The sequence below is a fragment of the Bos mutus genome, chromosome 11 (genome assembly GCF_027580195.1).
Source record: "Bos mutus isolate GX-2022 chromosome 11, NWIPB_WYAK_1.1, whole genome shotgun sequence".
NCBI lineage: Eukaryota > Metazoa > Chordata > Mammalia > Artiodactyla > Bovidae > Bos > Bos mutus.
The window spans coordinates 87122741-87145239 of NC_091627.1; the positions used below are offsets into that span (position 1 = coordinate 87122741).

General features: G+C 33.9%; 1 protein-coding gene across 2 annotated transcripts in view; it reads left to right on the plus strand.

Moving 5' to 3' along the window:
* STRN (striatin) overlaps nucleotides 1-22499 on the plus strand; it is a 108086-nt gene that overhangs the window by 23114 nt on the left and 62473 nt on the right. For both annotated transcript variants that reach the window (XM_070379736.1, XM_005901910.3), the window contains exon 2: nucleotides 17001-17104. In XM_070379736.1, the coding sequence (XP_070235837.1) occupies nucleotides 17001-17104 (104 nt within the window). The remainder of the gene's footprint in view (nucleotides 1-17000; nucleotides 17105-22499) is intronic.

Consider the following 22499-nt stretch of genomic DNA (forward strand, 5'->3'; position numbering starts at 1 on the left):
CTTTGTAAGAGCATGGAGTGTTGGTCTCTGCATTTATTGAGATCATCTTCTATCTATATTCACAAGTAGGATTATTTTTCTTTTCCTATAATTTATTTTTGGCAATTTTTCAGGTTAGTGTTGCAGTTTTAATAGGAAACAGAAAGATAGTTTTATTTATTAAAGCTAAAAAAAATCTAATACTTGTAGAGTAGGTTAAGATGAAGTCATTGGATCTGTATTTATATTAGTAACATCACTTAAAATAATGGATATCATTTTATGTAATGGATTTAATTTTAAAAAGCCGTATTTTCCGAATCTTATTTTTAAAAATTAATAAAAGGAAAAAAAATATATAGAAATACACGTGCATACACACACACATTTGTAGCTACTTTAATTGTTTTAGAAATGTTAGAGGTTTGTGTGTATATGAAAACCAAGATTGCCAAATGTATTTCTAGTCTGAAAACTCTAGCCTTGTGTTACCTGCCTTGTAGATGGAATGCCCACATTTATAGTAAAATCAGTTACATATAAACTTATTATTTCAGTCTTATCCTCCCTCCTTACAAGCTCTTTTCGTTATATCCTTATTACCTTTATATATTATTTACACGTAAGGCAGCTTATCTTAATAAAAGTCTGACGGTAGCGTCTTAGTTTTCTTTAGATCTCTGTTAGTGTAAACATCTATGATTTAAATATGATGCTTGTACATAGTTATTTTAACTATTTTATTTTTCTTTTTGTTTGTGTGACAATGATATGAGTTAATAAAACACTTATTCAGAGCAGTGAAACATAGGAGGAGCTCAATAAAAGTTAACTATTAATTTTGTATATTTTCGTTGTGCATGTGTGCTCAGTCATGTCTGACTCTTTGTGGCCCCATGGACTGTAGCCCACCAGGTTCCTCTGTCCATGTAATTTTCTAGCCAAGAATACTGTTGCCATTTCCTACTCCAGGGGATCTTCCAGACCCAGGGATCAAACTTACATTTTATGTGTCTTTGGCATTGGCAGGCAGATTCTTTACCACTGTGCCACCTGGAAAGCCAGGACTTATACATATAAGTCCTTGTACTTATTTTTAGTAATTATGTAACCAAAGCAGATGTTAGTTTTGCCTTTTTTCCTGTCTGTTTCTGCATATAGGAAAGTTCAGAAGGGACTTCTGCAAATTGTTCACATTGGTAACCTCTTAGTAATGGAATGGGGGTAAAGGAGTGGATCTCTTGGTTCTTCCTTTATATCTTTGTATAAAGTTTGGATTTTTCCCCATTTTTCAGCATTTCTAGTGAGGAAGAAGAATATTTTTAAAAAGCAGCCAAGATGTAGCTTATTGAACTGATCTCTTTATGAGCATTTGGATGGCTTTGTTATAAGACAATGGTCAACATGTGGCAAAATAGTTCATATTAGTAATTATCATCAAAGAAATGCACATTAACACAATGAGGTGTCCTTTTCTGTCTATGAATTTTTTAAATCAGTGAGAACACTTAATGCTAGGGAAGATGATTAACAATACCTATGAGGAAACTGTTATACTTTGACCTAGTAATTCTACTTGTCATAGTCTATCCCAGAGAAATAAACAAAATTGCTAAAAGTGTATATGCATGAAGATCATCATTGGCAGTTTATTTTGTACTAGTGAAAAATTACAGTACAAATGTTAAACTATAGTGAAACTAGTATCATTTAGGAATGCTTTTGGCTGCAGGTAAACCCTATTAACAGAGACATAACATATAAAGTTCATATTTCTCTTAAGTCTGGTGGTGGGCAGTCTTTTTATCTCACATAACTGGTATAGTTGGTCAGTGAGGACATAAAGAAACTTTCTGTTCTCCTCTACTGTCTTTCACCCCCAGTGTGCTGGCTTATTTTCTTTCTTTTTGTTACATTATGATTCCAAGATTACTATGGTTAGAGACATCAGGACCACACTAAAAAGCAACGAAAAGTTTGAGGTTTTCTGTTTGTTTTGAAGTGAATCTCCTTTACCAGTGAGTGATAAACTTTCTCCAGAATTATCTTCTCTCCATCTTCAGCACACGTCTCATTGGTTACTTGGTTACGTGTAACTGTAAGAGAATCTAACCAGGAAAGCATTTGGCTTTCCAGATTCTATAGTGGGAAGTTTCAGGGTTGGTAAAAGCGGGTTGGGAATGTACCATTTGTAAATAGGGACTAGTGCAATTTCGATGCATGAAGGAGGGCACCCAAAGCCAGTGCTCTGGGATAACGCAGAGGGAGGGAGTTGGTGGGGGTTTTCAGGATGAGGGGGCACACACGTATACCTGTGACTGGTTCATGTTGATGTATGGCAAAAACCATCACAATATTGTAAAGTAATTATCCTCCAATTAAATAAAAAAGAAAGTACCGTGATGAAAATACATTTAATACATCTAACCTACTGAACGTGATACCTTTAGCCTGGCCTACCTTAAATGTGTTCAGAACACTTATATTATCCTGCAAGTTGGGCAAAATCATCCAATACAAAGCCTATTTTATCATAAAGGTTGAATACTTCATGTAATTTATTGAGTACTGAAAGGAAAAAACAGTGGTTGTCTTGAGCTTCGAATGGTTGTTAGTGTATTCGTCGTTTCTCCTTGTGATCGTGTGACTTACTGAGAGCTTTGACTGCTGTTGCTGTCCAGTATCATGAGAGTATTGCTAGCCTGGGGAAAGATCAGAATTCAAAATGTGAAGTACGGTTTCTATTAAATACATATTGCTTTCCCACCATTGTAATGCTGAACCTTCATAAGTCAGGGACTGTCTGTAGTACTAATGGGAAAACCAGGTTCCCTGATAAGGCATTCTCTCCCTCCAAATACAACTCTGCAGAATCAACCATTTTAAAAAACTCTTTAACTTTCCTTTTTGTTATTTATTCCTGTTTTAAAACAACATTCTTAAACTACTCTCTCTTTATCTGTTTTAAATAATATCTATAGACTTCATGTATGGTAAATTAAAACTTAGCTATGTCATCCCCTTTCACTTATCCACTCTATTTTCACTTTACTTTGTTCAGTATGTCTCAGTATTTATAGTTAATGTTTATATTATTATGTGAATGTACATATAATATCCACTTCTGAACCAGCCAGATTGTGTACTGTGATTTTTTCTTTTCCTATGAAGGTTTTTGGCTTTCTTGGAGTTAATGATTAACTCGTTTTCCCCCATGGTTTAATTTTTTTGAGTGTTGCTGTATTCACAAACTTCAGTAGCTTTTAGATACAAATTTACATGTGATCACACTTACCAGATAATTTCTCTGGCCCTCTTCCCCCATTTGTAATATTTTTTTATGTGGTTGTGCTGAGTCTTCGTTGCTGCACAGGCTTTTCTCGAGTTACAGGGAGCAGGAGCTACTCTCTAGTTGCGGTGCACAGGCTTCTCATCGTCACACCTTCTCTTGTTGCAGAGCACAGGCTCTAGAGTGTTCAGGCTTCAGTAGATGCGATTTGTGGGCTCAGCAGTTGTGGCTCTCAGGCTCTAGAGTACAGGCTCAGTAGTTGTGTTGTGCACACGGGCTTAGTTGTCCTGCAGCATGTGGGATCTTCCCAGACCAAGGATCGAACCTGGTCTTCTGCATTGACAGTTGGATTCTTTATCATTGAGCCACCAGGGGGGCCTCCTGTCCCCCTTGTTTTTTAAAAAAAAACTCTTGACCTTATTCCTGGAGTTTTCTGTCTTGCTCTAATGTGGGCTACTTGCTCTTTAGGCCTGCGAATCAGTTTTTATCCTGGAACTCATTGCTTCCCTCCATTGTTAGAACTCCTCTGTTTTCTGAAGACTTTGTCTTCTTTTTAGTTTATCCTTTCATTTTAATGGTATCATTAGTCTCTTGAGGAAGGATGTATGGGAAAGAACTTTAGAAAATTTATATGTCTGAAAATGATTGACTGATGGTTGAAAAGAATGTGAATATATTGTTTCATTTCATTGTAGCCTCAATATTATCTGATTCTTGTCTGTTTGTATTTGTCCTATTTTTTTGTCTTGGAAGATTATCCCTGGTTGTCTTAAGTTTTATGATAGGTTTTGGTGTAAGTGGTGAATTTGCATTTATTGTGTTGGTAGTAGGTTTGTTTCTGTCCTTCAGTTCTAGAAAAAAAATTTTTTTGAATGATTTGCTTGATATCCTTTTCTGAATTTTCTCTAGTCTCTCATATCAGATCAGATCAGATCAGTCGCTGAGTCGTGTCTAGTCTCTCTTATAGGAACTACTTATTAGAGTGTTAGGCCTTTTGATTGATCTTTTTACTTTCTTATCTTTGTCTATCTGTTTTCCATTTCTTTGCCTTTTTTGTTTTGTGAGAGAATCCTTCACTGTATCTCTTGATATTTTATTTTCCTATTTTGACTTTCATCTTTTCCATTTCAAAGAGTTTTGTTTTCCAAAAGGTACTTCCAGTTATAAGATAAATGAGCACTAGGGATGTAATGTACAACACGTTAAATATAATTTACATGCTATATGTTACATAAAAGAGAGCAAATCTTAAGAGTTCTCATTATAAGGAAAATATTTCCTTCTTTAATTTTATATCTATATGAGATGATAGATATTCACTAGACTTATTGTGAAATCATTTTGTGATGTATATAAGTCAAATCATTATGCCACATACCTTAAACTTATACAGTGGTCAATGTCAATTTTATCTGAATAAAACTGGAAGAAGAAAAAAACCAAACTGTTCAAGTAATCTATTAGATAAGATTAGGGCCCATATGATGAGACAGCATTACTGAGGATTACTAATTTTAGTCCATCTAACCCCAAAATATTTATCAAAAAATCTAATATAATTTACTACACAAATAAAGTAAAATAGTCTTAACTGCAAAAAAAAAAAAAAGTTCTGATCTCTAAACATTTTGATAGCATCCTTTTATTTTGTGGAGGCAATATCATCTCTTGTTTCAGCAAAGCATTGTATATTTGTTAAGAAGTTTAGCTCTGGAACCAGGTCTGAATCCTGTTCATGCTTATTAACCCTGGACAAACTAATCTCTATGTGTCATATTGTTCTCTATCAGTTACACAGGGATGATAATAACACTTCATGGGAGTCTATGAAAATTAAGTGCATTAATTACCTATAATATGAAGTACCCAGTCAGTGTTAGCTGTATTTCTCTGAGACCGTTGGAGATCTTTTGAAAACTTGTTTTGTGTCTGTATTGTCTTTTTTTCTTTGTGTTCCTTTTAATCCTTATGTTTCTGTCTATATTTTATTGGAGAGAGACTTTTCTCAAATGTCCGGATGGACCATGTTTAGGAATGTAGCCTCATAAACTGCTGGGGAGTCCTCTGTTTCTAGGCTAGGTGTAGACATGGAGCCTTCAGTACAGTATGACCAGGCCTGCACTGAAGGATAATCTGATTCAGGTGAAATGGCTTTTTTGTTGTTCAAAGACCCCTGAATGCCATACTTAAATGACAGTAATTCTTTTTGTCTTCTGAGTTTTCTTCTGTTTTTTTTTTTACAAATGGTAGTCTAATCACCTGCCTTGGATAGAGAGCCTAACTGCAGAGGTAGATGGAACCTGGATAGGAAGTAGATTACAGGTTTTACCTTTAAAGCTTTCACTTAGTCATCTTGGTTGTTTTTTTTTTTTTTTTTCCGGTCACTGCCCCATTCTTGCCCTCTCCTGTACCTGGTGTTCTGAGTCAGGACCTCTGTGTTTACATTTCTTCAGAGACTAAATGTCTAGTATCTTGGGTGGTGGGCTAGAAATAGTTGCTTTCTTGCCTGGAGTAGGGATGGACTCCAATAGGTTTGACTGCATTTCATATACTTTTAACTTCCACCTTTTTTAAGCCCTGTAACACACCTGTTCATCTGTGTATCTCATACCTCTTAATTTCTGAACTGTTCAAGGTATTTTGGGGGAAATCTACTAGCTTCTCATTGAATTCCCTCTGTAGGTACTTAGGTTTCTGAGCTGCTAAGTAAGTACACTTTCTTCATCTGTTTTCTCTCACCCCTTGATACCTGTGGCTTCTTTATATTATCTTTGATCTTGTGGGTTTATGTCTTTAAAAAATTATTTAATTCTCCTTGGAAAGGAGCTATTCTGTCTTATGTTTTAAAATTTAGTGTGTGTTTGCCTCATGACTATGCTGAAATATATGGAGGTTTTTTCCTTCTAATTTCCTTTATTATTCCTATTTTCACATTCCTGAGAATTTTGCCATATGTCTATCAAGTTCTGTGAATTATCCCAAGGGGGTTTTTAATACTTTGTCTTTAAATCTATACATTTACTTAGATATTAGTGCTATCTTAGTTAAATTATTTCTCCAGTCAGGAACATGAGTAGTGCTTTTATTTATTAATCTTTCTGGAACCTCATTGTATCAGACAGCACGGAGAGAGAAATGTCCATCTCTTCAGAAAGTTTAGGTGGGCAGCTCTGTTCTTGAGTGCTTTACAGTTTTCTGTAAATATTTATTTTTTTCTTTATATATTTATCCTTCTTTAAGTGAACACATTGTATTATTATTCATTTGTTATTGTTACTGTTACTGTCTTTTCAGTGTGTACTGTTAATACATAGTGTTAACATGAAAGAGAGATGCCCTAGAGCAACATGGACAGGGTGCGCATGGGAGAAGGGCAGCCGTTATCCTAACGTTTGGTCTTCTGCTCTATAAGGTTCAAACCCTTTATTATTGCATCGTAAGTACTTCAGATTCTTGGGAAACTGAGACCTAGTAACTAAGTACACAAGAGATGAAATTCTGTTTTAAATTTGAGTGGTTATTGCCCTTCTGGTGACCAGAAGACTTATAACGTCTATCCAGGCACTGCTGTAGAGAACCTGGGGAATCAAATTAGTATTCAAAAAATTGTTTCTGGTGAGCTTGAATTGGAGCAAAGGAAGCAAAGGCTTGAGGCCATGTAGAAAACTTCATATGGAAAAGCCTGGTGAACTATCTTTCGATTTTATTTTTGTTACTTTTGGAGGGTAACTATTTGTTGCCCTTTATTTGTAAAAGGAAATAATGGAGTGCTGCTGGTTTTATGGATTTATTTTATATACTGCCACTTAGCTAAATTCATCTGTGATCTTTTAATTTTTCTAGTTTCCTTGGGTGTTCTAGGTACACATCATTCCCTTTGGGAAAAAAACCAGTACTTTTTCCTTTCCTTTAATTATTTCTTTTTTTCTTCTTGAATAGTTCAAATACACATTTGTCCAAGCAATTTTTTTTTTATTACTATATTAATGTCATTGGTGGTGGGGCCATTTTGAATCACCTTTGCTTCTTTTTTACATGTAGTTCTCTTTTTTTTAACTTGGTTTTTGGTAGGAAATAAATAGGCCCTTTGAAAGGTGCCAAAATGTGCTAGACCCTTTCATAAACATTACGTAGTTTAAACTTTACAGTAACATTCTGAGTTTGGGGATATTATCAGCATTTTTACTAATGAAATGAAAACTTAGGTCAAATGATTTGCCATTATTAAGTGACAAATGAACTTTAGAAACACTAGATATTGAATGCTTTTTTTGGAACCTTTGATTCCTGGATCATATTAAACCTGTGAAGAACTATAATAGGATACATAATACTAAGATAGGTATGTGAAAGTGCTTTGTAAGCCATAGTGGAAAAGCTGAATATTATCATTGCCTCTCCTTAGCTTATCAGGGATAAGGTATGGGGTATGATGTGTTAGGTATTTGATCTACAAAAGCACCAGGAGGTCCCTAAGTGGCGACAGAAAAGGAATGTGTTCCTGTGTGATACTTACATTATTTAAAAAAAGACAGCAACAGCTCTGGTATACTTAGAAAATAAAAAATTTTGCTGTTTTCTTTTTATTTTAGAAAAATGAAGAATTTTTTTAGTTTAAATTTTTCTTGCAAGAACAAAATAGATTAAATTTAATAGATATTCAGCATTATCTTCTGGAATTAAATTTGAATCAGCAGACATGGAGGTTAATAAACTTGATAAGCAATAGATAAATAAAGATTATATGAAAAAGAGTTAAGGTAGCGATGAGTCCATAAAAACTGATAATAGAGGACACCAAACTTTCTCTAATATATTTTTTATAGTTATCTGTTTTTTACTGGTTTCATCAGCATATTGGAAAATTGCTTATTAATCATTCACAAATGCATAGTTTTCTAAGTCCTATTCAATATGTATAAGCATTTTATGTGTGTGTGTAATATCAATTATTTATAGGATGGTTCTATTAATAGTTAGGCCAAATTGCTAGTTCAATCACTTAGTGACTATTAATGTTTCACCAAATATGTGTTTCATGATCATGAATTTCTTTATTCTCACATAATTTTCTTGCAATTATGTGCTATTTGTCATTATAAAAAGATTATATATAATTTATTGTTGTGGTGGGGGGAGAAACAATCCAATCCATAAACTTGGGTTCTGTTATTACTAGAATAATGATAGCATATTTTTACTATCAGAAGACAGTAAAAGATAAAAAACTGTCTTGGACAACTGGTTGCTTATATTCTTTTCAGAGGTAAAATAGTAATGTAAGTAAACAGGAAGATTTTGCCTACATGTGAAACATAAGAGAAAGGCTTAAACGTGTTCAATCAAGGGATTAGGCATCCTAAGTTTTTTTAAGAAATTGATTCTATTATATTTTCTGTCTGCCTTGGTCATTTTGCTTTTGCCTGAATATTTAATATTTATAATTTTCATATATTAATATCAAAACCTTTTGTTTTAATGATAGAAGTTGCAGTTCACATTTCATAGTGACAGTGTGGTAGATGAAAGAACTAAGAATTGAAAAAGTTATCAAAGCTATGTGGAAAACAATTTGTGGCTTATACTAATTTTTTATACTTCTAGTTTATTATTATCTTTGTCATTTACTATGACTAAAATTTTATCTTTTTAATCAGATAACATTGAATAACTAAGGTACTTGGGGACAGAACAGTTTTTTCTAATTGTTTAGTAGGTACTGTATTCAGTAGAGTTATAATTTAGTAGAATGCAGGAATCCTGCCTTTACATCCTAATACAAGTCAAGTGGGAGGCACATACATTGAAGGCATTAAGTGAATAATTGTTGAATGCATGAATGGGGGCTTCTGTCTTCAAGGGGATTATAATCTGGTTGGAAATGAGATAAGTCATAAACACTTAAAAAATTTAATGATAAAAGAAAATATTTTAATTGTTTGATAGTCCCAGTTAAATGAGATTAGCTACATACTGTGTTTAGCAGAGTGGTGAAAAACAAAAAATCCACCCCATTTTTCTTGAAATGTTAGGTAAGTAAAAATAATGGCACAGAAACTTTATGAGGAAAATTTGAAGGAACTCACAGTTTGTTAAAAGATAAAGCTAGCTGTAGAGTTAATATCAGATTAATATACAGTTTTTGAGTTATACATCAGTTTTGTACTTGACTCCAGAATTAATAGGCATCTCACTGTATTTTATTTGTGTTTATTTTTTATATTTACTGCTTTTACTTGTAGGAGTTTCTGATTCTAGTTGCATACAGCACATGCTCTTCAGCATGCATGTTTCAGCCACTGAACTGTGAGCTCTGTTTTACTTGTTTCATCACTACCGTAGCCCTAGTGCCAGTAACTGTCCTGGTACAAATAAAAATGGTTAGATAGCATCACTGACTCAACGAACATTAGTTTGAGCGAACTCCGGGAGATAGTGAAGGACACGGAAGCCTGGTGTGCTGCAGTTTATGGGGTCACAAAGAGTCAGAGATGTCTTAGCAACTGAACAACAACAACAATAAAGTAAATGCTCAGTTAATATTGTCAGATGAATAAATGTGAATATTTGAGTCAAATCCCCAGTTGTTAGTAGCCTCCAGTGTTTCATCTTATGAATATATATGGATATATGTATGTGTATATTATATATATATTTGTTGGTTTATATATGTGTGTACTGGTATTGTACCCAAACTGAATTGAAAGTGCACTATGAGTAGCAACTTGGTTTATTTGTCTTTCCTATATTCTCTTTTATGGCAGTTTGAACTGTGATGGGTGGTAGATATTCCGCAAAAATGTTATTAAACTGAATGAAATTGTTGATTTTATTTTCTGATAAGGAGACTGCTAGAAATACAGTCATACACAAGGAATTTGGAAGAGAATTAAAAAGCTAGTGTGTACCTGTTTGTCAGCCTGAGGACATTTATAAGACTTCATCATTCTCTGTAAAGAGCTGGGGTTCTGGGACAGCTCAGTTATTTGCTCTTTAGCAGCCTATTTGCTTTATTTTTGGCCTTCTAACTATGTCACAGATGGTGTAGGTCAGTGGTTCTCCAAGTATTGTCCCAGAATAGCAGCATCAGCATCACCTGGTAATGTGTGATACTTAATAACAATGCATGTTCTAGGCCCCACTCCAGACCTGTTGAATCAGAAATGAGGAAGGGGCCAGCCCAAGCAATGTGTGTTTCAACACGTCCTCTAGGTGATTCTGAGGCTAAAGTTAGATGCTGCCAAGTGACGGCACTGTCTTTAGGAGGGAGGGCCAGCTAGAGATGACGGTTGTATGCCTAGAGAAAAACACCTAGCAGCCTAGATGCACGAGAATAATGTAGTCCAAAGCGTCTCAGAGGACATAGGTATAATTTATAGAAAACATGAAGATGTCAGTATAGAGCAGATTGTTGAAACTTCACTATGTGCTCTTCTTTAGCTTAAGTAAACTATTTTATTAACTTTTACTTTTCATGTATTTCTCTTGTTATTTGTGAGTTTGTGCTCTGTTGACAGAAACTTGTATTAGTTGTCTTTTGGCACTTTATTTTAGATTTTTGTAAAAGTGAATGTTCTTTCTTTCCCATAGCACATAACAGAAAAACAATTGAAAAATAGCCAACCGAAACTAATATTTTATGTACATTTCTTTTTGAATATACTTTTCATTGATTTCAGTTTTAAATTTTAACCCTGTAGAATTTTAGAGTACAAGATAATTTAAATGGTCTCAAAAACTATTTAAAATAATTTAGTTATTAGATACTCCCATGTGTGCAGGTAAGCCTACTTAGATATAGCAGATTTATATTCCTTATATGTATCCTTTTGACAAATTAGAATTGAAAATAATAAAAACAAGTTTCCTATTTATCATGTAGACTTAAGTTGTAAAATATCTAGTTACTGTTTTTTTTGTTGTTGTTGTTTCTAATGGCTAGGAAATTAGAGGCCTGTTTTTAGGTATACAGTATAAAAAACTTATGTAATTTTTTAATATTTATTGTCCTTGAAGATAATTCCAAAATTTTCTCTTGAAAAATAGTGCCATTACTATTAGTTTTACTTGTACTACAAATATTTTATTTGTAACACTTAAAAGCTATATTCATACCTTATCTACTTGTTCAGATTGTCCACAGTAGTGGTGAACCTGATTTAACACTATCACAGTCAACATACAGTTGCATTTTCCAAACATATTATCTAATTATTGAACTTTATTAAGCTGATGAAAAGGAGAAATATGACTATAATTTTAATTGGCATTTCTCTTTTGAGACTGAACATCTTTTTAATATGTTTGAGCTTTTGTATTTCCTTTCTATCAACATGTTCTTTTTGTTTTTTCATGTTGAATTCTTGATGTTTTCCTTATTAATTTGTAGGTGCTCTTTATATATAAGGAAAAACAAACCCTTGTGATTTGTGGCATTACTACTTCTCTGATTTTGTTTTGACATTTTGTCAAAAAGAAATGGTCTTATTTGTTATAGTTTTTCAGCAACTTTTAAATTACCATATATAAATTTTGTTTTTGAGGTGAAATTTATTAGTTTCTTATGACTTTGGGTTTTGTCTTATTTTCAAAAAGACATTCCATGAGATTATTAGAACAAAACAAACTCTACCTTTTCTTTTAATACTTTTGGGTTCCTTTAAGTTTTTGATCCTTTTGGCAATTTGTTTTGATATGAGAAATAATTTCCAGATGGCTGCCATCAATATTTATTGAATAATTTACATTTTCCCTAATGATGTACAGTGTCACCTTTAGTTTATACTAAATTCCTGTATGTATTTGGGTTTGTTTTTGGATTGTCTGTACCATAGGTATGTCTTTTTGTGCATCATTACCACTTTTTAAGTGACTGTAAATGATGATACGTTTTAAAATATTTCAGAGCTTTGGAATTTTTTTTATTCTTATTTATTTTTCCATATGTACTTTAGGCTCATGTGTGATGTTTTTAAAAACATTGTATTTGTATTTTAATTGGGCTTGCATAATTTTATAAGATTAATTTAGGGAAAAATAAAATTGTAATACAGAGTCTTTTTGTTTAAGAACACAGTTTTGCTTCTCATTTGTTCATGTCATTTTTTATGCTCTTCAGTAGCATTTAAAGTAATCTTTGTGTACCTCTTATTTTTTTCTTGTAAGATTTATTCTAATCTTATCACTTTGTTATTATAAATGGAATTGTTTTCATTCATTATATCATCTAACAGGTTGTTTTTATAGAAGCCCATGGGTTTCACTTTACTGAAATTCCCATATTTTTATAATAGTTTATAGTCTATTTTTTCTTGGATTTTCCAGGTATCCAGTCAAATCATTTGGAAATAATATGATTTTATTTCCTTTTTTAATTTATAAACTTATTTTTTATTAATTGAAGTATAGTTGATTTACAGTATTATATTATTTTTAGATGCACAACATAGTGGTTCAATATTTTATAGATTTTACTTCATTGACGTTATTACAAGATAATGACTGTAATTCCTGTACTATACAATATAGTCTTGTTTATCTCTGTAAATCCCATTCTCCTGATTTGTCCCTCCCCACTTACCTCTCTCTCCCCTTTGGTAACCACAGGTTTGTTTTCGATATCTGTGAGTCTGTTTCTGTTTTGCATATTCATTCATTTGTACTATTTTTTAAATTTCACATACAAGTGATACCATACAGTACTTGTCGTTCTCTGACTTAGTTTCCTAAGCATAATATTTTCCAGGTTCATCTCTATTACTGCAAATGGCAGAATGTCATTCTTACGGCAAGGTAGTATTCCAGTGTATCATACGTATATATAGGGAATACTGCTCTGTCTGTAGATATATGTATATGTACACCACATCTTCTTTATCCATTTATTTGTTGATGGGCACTGAGTTCTTTCCATGTCTTGACTGTTGTGAGCAGTGTTGTTATGAACATTGGGTTGCATGCATCTTTTTAAATTTATTTTCATTTTTTCCAAACTTACTTCTTTCTGGACTAATGACAGTGGCCACCACCAGAGCAATGTTAAATATTTGTGGTAAGAAATTGTTTTGTTTTGTTTTGTTCCTGATGGTCGTTACTTCTTAGGTTTCTCTATTACACGTGGTACTGGCTTTTGAATTTAATTGTTTGTGTCTTATCATATTAAGGAAGTTGGCATAGTGTTTGTTTCAAAAACAGAAATCTCCTGTTGACAGAAAAGTTGGAAGGGCAGTACAAATAAGTTTTTTTTCTGAACCATTTGAGGGCAAGGTGCCAGGCAACCTGATGACCTATTGCCATCCACCAAATACTTCAGTGTTTGTTTTCTGTAGACAAGTACTATCCCGTGTAACCACACATAGCCATCAAGATGTAGAAATTAACACTGATGTATTACTACCGTTTGATTATCCCATTCATATTTTGCCAGTTTTCCCAATAATGTCCTTTTATAGCCAAATCTAGAACAGAATCATGGATTCCATTTGGTTTTCAGGTCTTTTTAATCTCCTTCAATCTGAAACAGTTTTTCTTTGACTTTTATGACCTGACGCTTTTGAAGATTATAAGAATGTTAACATAAAATGCCCCTCAACTTGAGTTTGCTTGATGTTTCCGTATGATTGATTTCAGGTTTTGCATCTGTGGCAGAAATGTCACAGAGATATTCTTTGATCACTAGGAACTATCACAATATTCCTATTATTCTTGTTTGTTTTGCCTTTTCCAGGCACCTCCATCTTCTTTGTAATCTTTCTTTTCAACAATTCTGGATCTTTTAGTATTAAATATTTAAATAGTCCAGTATGTGAATTGATAGGAGGATGGGGAAACAAGTGTCCTGGAAATATAAGAAGTAGTTGGTGGGTTGGGGAATGAGTCACAGTAAAGATTTTTGAGCATTAGAGGCTGCAGTGTCAGAATCACCCAGGACAGAAATACAGAATGGTGGCAGAAATACAGAACTAGTCAAATGGGATAGAAAGGAAGAAATTGGTAATTTTTAAAAATTGTTTTGATTATTTGATTATACTGGTTAAATTATTATTATTTTTATTAAAGCCACTTTGAAGACTGTCTTCTAGGCCAAAGCACTGTTTGACCAAATAAGTTGGACTGTCATATCCTTTTGAAGGACATTCATTTTTGTCACTTTTTAATGCATGTATTATTACTCTGCTTATATAAAATAATCTCATTGTAGAACAAATAATTTCAAAAAGTTTTATAATTGTTTAGTGTAGATATTACAGATATTTGATACATTTTCCTCTTTGTGTACAATTGAATCATCTTTAGCCTATTTTTATGTATTTCAATAAGATAAAAATAATCCTTGTAGTAACTGCAATATAAATTTTAAGAGTTTGTTGAAATGACAACAAAAACATGACAGTACCTACATTCTCAAAGTTATAAGAAGCTCAGTGAGTTGGATTTTATGTTTATTATGGTACTGAAAAGAGAAAAATGGGTGTCGTTTAGACTAAGAAGTTTGATGTTCATTCACTAAACCTTTAGTTGGATCATCCACAATTTCTTAGGGATATTGTAAGGTCCATCATTAAATGTAATTTCTTGCTTACTTAAATGGAAAGCACTGTGGATATATAAATAACATTATCTGAGTTAATATAATACAAATGAGAGGGGAAAGAATGTGAGAATAGTGAACCTGATAGCTGTCTTTGAGGGCCTTTAAGTAGATAGATCTCCTGCCACTCTCCTAGTGGTGTTATGAGTTACCTTAACAGATTAGTACTTGCAAGATAGTTTTTAATTCCGTAAGTAGAAGGTATTATTTCAGTTCTAAATGTATTTTTTAGTTATTCTGAATGACTGTTCTTTCCTCTTGCCTTTTGTCTGACTGAAGATGAGAGTATTACAATTAATTCATGTTAAAATGTAGGTTTTTTTTTTTTTCTTTATTTCTTTCTTTAGTAATACTTGGGTGGGGCCAGGAAATTATGGAGGGCCACTGGCTCTGATTTTCCTTTTCCCACCTTTCACTTTCTTTATCCCTGCATATTCGAATCTAAATGGGGGTGGGGTTAAAGGTGGGGATTGAGAAAAGGCAGTTATTCCTTATTTGTAGATGTCCAGGATAGTCTCTGGAGACAAGGAATCCATCATAAAATTTAAGTAGATGGTGAAGCTCTGAGAACTCTTACTTTACAAGGCTTATTATAAGAACTCATGATTTTGCTTTACCCACTTTCCTCATCTTCACTCTGAAAATAAATTGTGTAAGTTTCAACTGTACAGCATTATAGTTCAGTATTTGTAAATGCTGCAAAATGATCACTGCCACAAGTCCAATTACCATCAATTACTACCGTACAGTTCACCCGTTATACTCACGTTGCCTGTCCCCCAACCCTTTTCGCCTCTTGTAACCACAGATCTCTTCTTTGTATTTATGTATTTGTTCTTGTTTTGTTTGTTCATCTTTATTTTTTGTAAGATTCCACATGTGAGTGAAATCACACAGTTTCTTTCTCTACTTGACTTACTTTGCTTAGCATAATATCCTTGCGGTTCATCTATATTATTGCAAATGACAGGATTTTATTTTTTTATGGCTGAGTAATATTCAGTTGGAGATCAGCCCTGGGATTTCTTTGCAAGGAATGGTGCTAAAGCTGAAACTCCAGTACTTTGGCCACCTCATGCAAAGAGTTGACTCATTGGAAAAGACTCTGATGCTGGGAGGGATTGGGGCAGGAGGAGAAGGGGATGACAGAGGATGAGATGGCTGGATGGCATCACCGACTCGTGATGGACTTGAGTCTGAGTGAACTCTGGGAGTTGGTGATGGACAGGGAGGCCTGGCGTGCTGCAATTCATGGGGTCGCAAAGAGTCAGACACGACTAAGCGACTGAACTGAACTGAACTGAACTAAATATTCAGTTGTGTGTGTTATACATACACATACATATATATACATACGTATGCATATCTTCAGTAGCCATCTGTCAGTGGACACTTAGTTTCCATATCTTGGCTATTTATTATAAATAATGGTGCAGTGAACATGGGGATGCTTATTAGTGTTTTGAATTAGTGTTTTTATTTTCTTCAGATAGATACCTAAAAGCGGAATAGTACGACTTGTGGTAGTTCTCAGTCCTCGTTTTTTATAAAGGAGAACACACCTCAGTGCCTTAAAAGACAAACTCTTGAGCAAACTGTACTGTATTTTGCATATGTCTGCACTTATGTTTGGAGAAGGTAGTGGCACCCCACTCCAGTACTCTTGCCTGGAAAATCCCATGGATGGAGGAGTCTGGTAGGCTGCGGTCCATGGGGTTGCTGAGGGTTGGACTCCACTGAGCGACTTCACTTTCAGTTTTCACTTTCATGCATTGGGGAAGGAAATGGCAACCCACTCCAGTGTTCTTGCCTGGAGAATCCCAGGGACGGAGGAGCCTGGTGGGCTGCCGTCTATGGGGTCGCACAGAGTCGGACACGACTGAAGCGACTTAGCAGCAGCAGCACTTACGTTGGTTGTCTTAACATCTGTAGTCTGAAGTAAAATGCATATAGATGTCCTTTAAAAAAAAATAGTTAAGCGTTCCACCCCTTGCAACCAGTGCCTTTCTGTTTACTTTGTGACAGATATGTAAAAAGAAATGTTTATATATTTAATTGTTTTATCTTCCAAAGATTCTTCAGCTGAGTTTTTAAAAGTTTATTTCATCTAAACTGCATTTTGTCTTTCTTTTCCTTACTCAGGCTCAGATTGCCTTTCTTCAGGGGGAAAGGAAAGGTCAAGAAAACTTGAAGAAGGATCTTGTGAGAAGAATCAAAATGCTGGAATATGCTCTTAAACAGGAAAGGTAATTCAGTAAAATGGAAGGTAGTATTCTTTTACTGGAATAATTTTTCTGTTACTCCTAACACAGGTTCAAATTTTAATGTGTTCTGTTTGAATTCAGGAACTAGTATTTGTAATAAACATTTAGAAATGGTTGCTATATGTTAATTTGGTGATGAATGTTTAGTAATAATATGACCAAAAACTGATGTATATGGTTTTAAAATTTTTAACAACTTTTTTCCCTACTCTGTCCTTTCTGAAGAAATATGTATACTTCCTGAACTGTCAATATCCATTTCTTTATAGAATTAAAGTAGTTTTTGAATTGTAAAGGAAGTTTCTATAATACTTACTCCCTTTTCCTATCATCTGGTATTGTTCAGTTTGATGTATTTTCCATGGAAAAAACCTGCTCTGGCAGACTATGTTGAGAATCTTTCTTTTTGATATTTTTAGCCTTTGCTATCACCTATTCATATCTCTCCAGAAGTGAATCTTACCTTTCTGTTCTGCTAAGTGTCTAAAATACTCAAGAATTAATCTTGGCTTGCAAGTAAAGGACAATAGGTCATGGATGCGAATTTTGGAAGTTTTCATATGAATTAAGTATTTGCTTTAGCAGATGGTCTTTAGAATTTTTGTTAGCAGCATGAGACAGTTCTTTGTTTTAGATTACTGAGTACTTGAAAGGTGATATCGAAATTCTGTATTTTGCTTTGTTTTTGATCACATGGCCTTTTCATTTTTTTTGAAATTGATGAATGGCTTGTTTGAAAAACTACCATAAAATAACATTTAGCAGATGATATTTATGAATATCAAGAGAGATAAAGCTTTATTAGTTGTGTTTACCTTCATGTGGGATTTTAAATGGCACAAGAGACTGAAAACAGATTGACCTCTTAGTGAAAAATTGGTGGTTCTTTTCATTCCTTGAGAGGTTGATTGAAAGCTGTTTTAGGGAGGTGGGCGGAGAACACTTTTAAAAGTGTGTAATTTGGGAATATCTGAGATTTTAAGCAATCTAAATGATAGGCATAATCAAAGAGAGCATAATAACATTAATAATAACTACTTATTAACTACTATGTATTAGACCTTGAGGCTTAAAAACTAAATAACTTAGAGTTACAGAGTTACAGTAGAGCTATGATTCAGATCCCTCTGGTTTGTCTGCTTCTGAAGCTTGTACTCTACCAGTACATTATACTATCTTATAAGTCAGAAAAATTAAAATATACAAATACTAAACTAACCAAGGACATGGATATGGTATGTATGTGTGTGCATGTGTGTGTGTTTCCCTTCTTAATAACATATTCATTAATCTATCCATCCAATTTAAATACTGTGCTGGAATTGGGAACAAGCAAGTCACAGTTCTTGTCCTTCACAGCTTAGAGTAGCAGGAAGCAGAGTCATAAATCACAAAAGTGCAGTGCAGTAAGTGAGATGCTATGGGAGAAGTCAGCACAGGGTACAGTGGTACCCAGGGTACAAAGAAGGGAGTGGTTATTTGGATCTGCAGTCTGTGGAAGTAGAAAGGAGGGTGTAATTAGAGGAGGTGAGACATGAACAGCATCATAAAAAATAAGCTGTTTGCCAAGGTTCAGGACGTGGAGATGGTATATTTGACATGAGACAAAGCAGTATGGTATGTTTAGAAATTTGCGATTACTGTGTATGGAAGGTAGGGGTGTCAGTTGTAATTTATAAGCTGTAATGGTAGAGGTGGGCAAAAGCCCGATCATGAAGAGCCTAACTAAGGAGTTCAAACTCCTGTCTTACATTGGAAATTTTTAAAAAATATTTTATTCTAAAATAATCTCAAACTGATTGAAGTTGAACAAACTGTATACTGTACCCAGATTTCACCAGTTGAGAACATTTTGCTGTATGTACTTGGATCATGTTCTCTCTGTATACTCATGGCCTTCCCCCACCTCCCCCGCCCCTCCCCCAGAGTCGTTTGCTACTTGTTTGCAGACTTATGCCCCTTTGTCCCTAAATACTTAAGAGAGTATCTTCTAAGAACAAGGACTTTCCCTTAAATAAATATAGTTCATTATTAAGGAAATTTAGTGTTAACATAGTTCTGTTATGTAATATAGCCCATATTCATATATTTCAGTGATGACCTTACTTGATCTTAGAGGCCCAGAAGCAATCCAGTGATGATCTTTATAGCATTTTTTTCCTACCAAATGTGCCAGTAATAATCTTTGTAGTATTTTTTTTTTTCCTGGTCCAGGGTCTAGTCTAGTAATATATATTGCATTTATTTGTTGTACTGTTGAAAGGTTTAAGCATAGAATAGTGTTAAATAGATTTTAGAAAATCACTCTGACCTTAGTTTGGGGGATGAACTGAAAAGATCTGTTAATAGAGGCTGGAAAATTGTAATAGTTTAGGATGAGAAATGATATATTAACTGCTGGAATAGAGGAGTCATCAACTATGAAACATTTTATTTTTTACTTCTAATATTATATTTTTTGGCTGCAGTATGTGGTTTGCAGAATCTTAGTTCCCTGATCAGGGGTCGAACCTGGGCCCCTGGCAGTAAAAGCCCAATCCTAACCACTAATCACCAAGGAATTCCCTATGAAACATTATAACTAGAAAGAATCCATAAAATTTGGAGGTGACTTGGTATTGGGGATGACGAAGAAAGATAATTCAAGAATGATTTCCAGGTTTCTGGCTTGAGAGAGAAGTTTGAAAATTATAAAGTGAGTTAGAAATAAAAAGGGTAGTAAAGCAGATATAGAAGAGGATTCATGAATAGAGATGTGTACTTGGGAATCATCAATACTGTGGGTAAAATTATAAGAACTTTGAAACAAACAGAACTAGCGTGGAACAAGAAGAGGCAGGAGCCAGTTGCAGGAGTGGTTTGAGGAAAAGACAGAGAAAGAAGCTCTAACCAAAGAGTAGTGGGGAAGGAAGGAGAAAGCCGTGACTGGGAAGCAAGCTAGAGAAGGTGGGAGTTTGACAGTTGCAGATGCCAAACAAATCACAAGTTGTATACTGAAAATAGTTCTGGACTTGCCATTTAGGTGCTTGTTGGTATCCTTGCCAGAACAGCGTTAGTGAAGTAGCAGGAACATAAACCAGATCACAGGGGATTGAGAGGTGAGAAGGATGGATAGAGTGGAGACAGATAGAGTTGTTTATTCTTTCAAGTAGTTTGACTTTGGAGAACATAAAAGATAAACAGCTAGTGGCTGCGTCTAGGGAAGATTGTTCTTTGTTTTTTAATTTAAAGGGATTCTCCTGGAAAAGTATCCCTGATTTCATATCTTTTGAAGTTCATGGAACTTTGTGCCATTACATTGGGAATAATCTCCTAATGTATGGCACCACTGAAGTGTGTAATAAATTAAGGAATTAAAAAAATGCTTTGTGAATTAGAGCTCTTAAACATTTAAGTTCTCTTCACTGTGAAATTATTTTTATAATGCCTAGTAATTTTTTTAAAAAATTAGAGCTATAAAGCATTTCAGTTCTTTTCATTTTAAAATTATTTTTTCTAATGCCTTAAGCCAGTTTTTGTTTTTTTTTTTTTTTAACTGCGGAAAATTTGAAACACAGACATACAGAGACTAATATCCTTTATATACACCTCCAAGCCTCAACAGTTAACATTTTTGTCGGTCTTGCCTTATCTCAAATCTATTTTAGAGCAAATTCTAGGCATCTTGTCATTTAACCTGTAAAAACCCAAGTAAGGATCATGGTTTTGAGTTGCTGGTTATAGATTTTCTAACTAGTCCCACTTAAAAAGGTCCACAGTTAAGTAAAACTGAATCTTTAACATTACAGAAAGATTACTCACCTAGTGTGGGTTTAACAGAGCATTCCTGAAAGGGTGATAAAATTTACAAAATGAAAAAATTACATATAATTTTCCAAGAACACACGGGGTATAACCTCAGGTTTTTTCAGGAAGTTCTATACTGAAGAATCTCAAGCACTATATAAAATATAATTCTAAAACATTTCTTCCATTTGCTCCGCATCTCTTGTGTCTGCTCCAATGTAAAAACCCAGCTATCATCCTTGCCTCTAATACATTTTCTCATTCTAATCTTTATTTTCCACATCCACAGTATTCATTTTCTAAATCACAAATGTTATATCCTTGCATAAAAATATCTAGCTAATTTCAGAATTCTTAGTAAAGCCGTTTACATCCAGGCCTCTTTCTAGTCCTGTACATATGCACACACACACGCACACACACTGTGCTTTTCCACACCCCTCCCCCACTCTTAAGATGTTCCTTCTGACCAAAATACCTTCTTCAGCAATCCATTTGTCTGATTGTAAAACTGATTGCAGGTTTTGAGGTTTCTTTTTGATAGCTGTCCTTGACTGCTGTCAGGACCTTTGACAGAATTAGATAATCCCTTATCTGAATTTGTGTAACATTTGGTATAACTCATAGTTCTTATCCACAGTGTTATTTATTTACATTTCTGTCTCTTCTTCATCTCCTTACCTCTACCCTTAAGCAACTATAAGCTGCACATTATTCCCAGCAGCCAGTAAGTGCAGTATCTGTCATAATAATTTAATAACAGTTTGTTGGATTTAATCAAATTATTTTTGTCAACATTTGAAGGGTGGTTGGAATGCTGTGTTATATTCCAAGCATATCATATGTAATAATTGACTTTGAAACAAAACCATAATGGGATGTCATTAATATGTTTAATATATTGTAATTATATGATTTTCATGCAGTTTTATCCAGTAAAGGGCAGTTGGGAGGCGTAGCTATGTATCAAATGTAGAGTTCTTAGGCATGAGATTTACTGTTTAACGTGGAGTCAGATATAGATAGAAAAAGATTAGGGAACAAGAAAATTGTTGACAGTGAGATGAAGGGTTAAAACAATGGGAAATGATATAAGTGGAAAGGTATTTTAGCATATTGACTTCAAAAGAAATGTTACTAAATTGAGTTCTGTGAGTAAATTGTTTTTCAGTGAATTGAACAATTCAGTAAGGAGACCCTGATTTATGGGAACATGGCTTGTAGCAAACACAGCAGTTCTTTATTTTGTCTTTATCTAATTTTTTTGGAAATGTTATTCATAGTGTTTTGTTATATACATTGTATAGAATATTTTCTATTCCTTTTTTTGTAAACTCTGTTGTAGTTTTTCCCAAGACCACTAGGATGCACTATAGTGCAGCATTTTGGGTTTGAAATTTTTTTTCATATGTGTTTATATATGTATCTGTGTGTATATAAATATATATATATAGAACAAAAATATGTAAGTTAACTCCATAAAACTTCATTACTGCTTTTATTCTGTCTTCAGGCCAATTACTTTTAATTGCTATTTTGACTAATAGGAGGTATTGTTACTTCATCTTATGGTAGATGAAGTACATGTCTG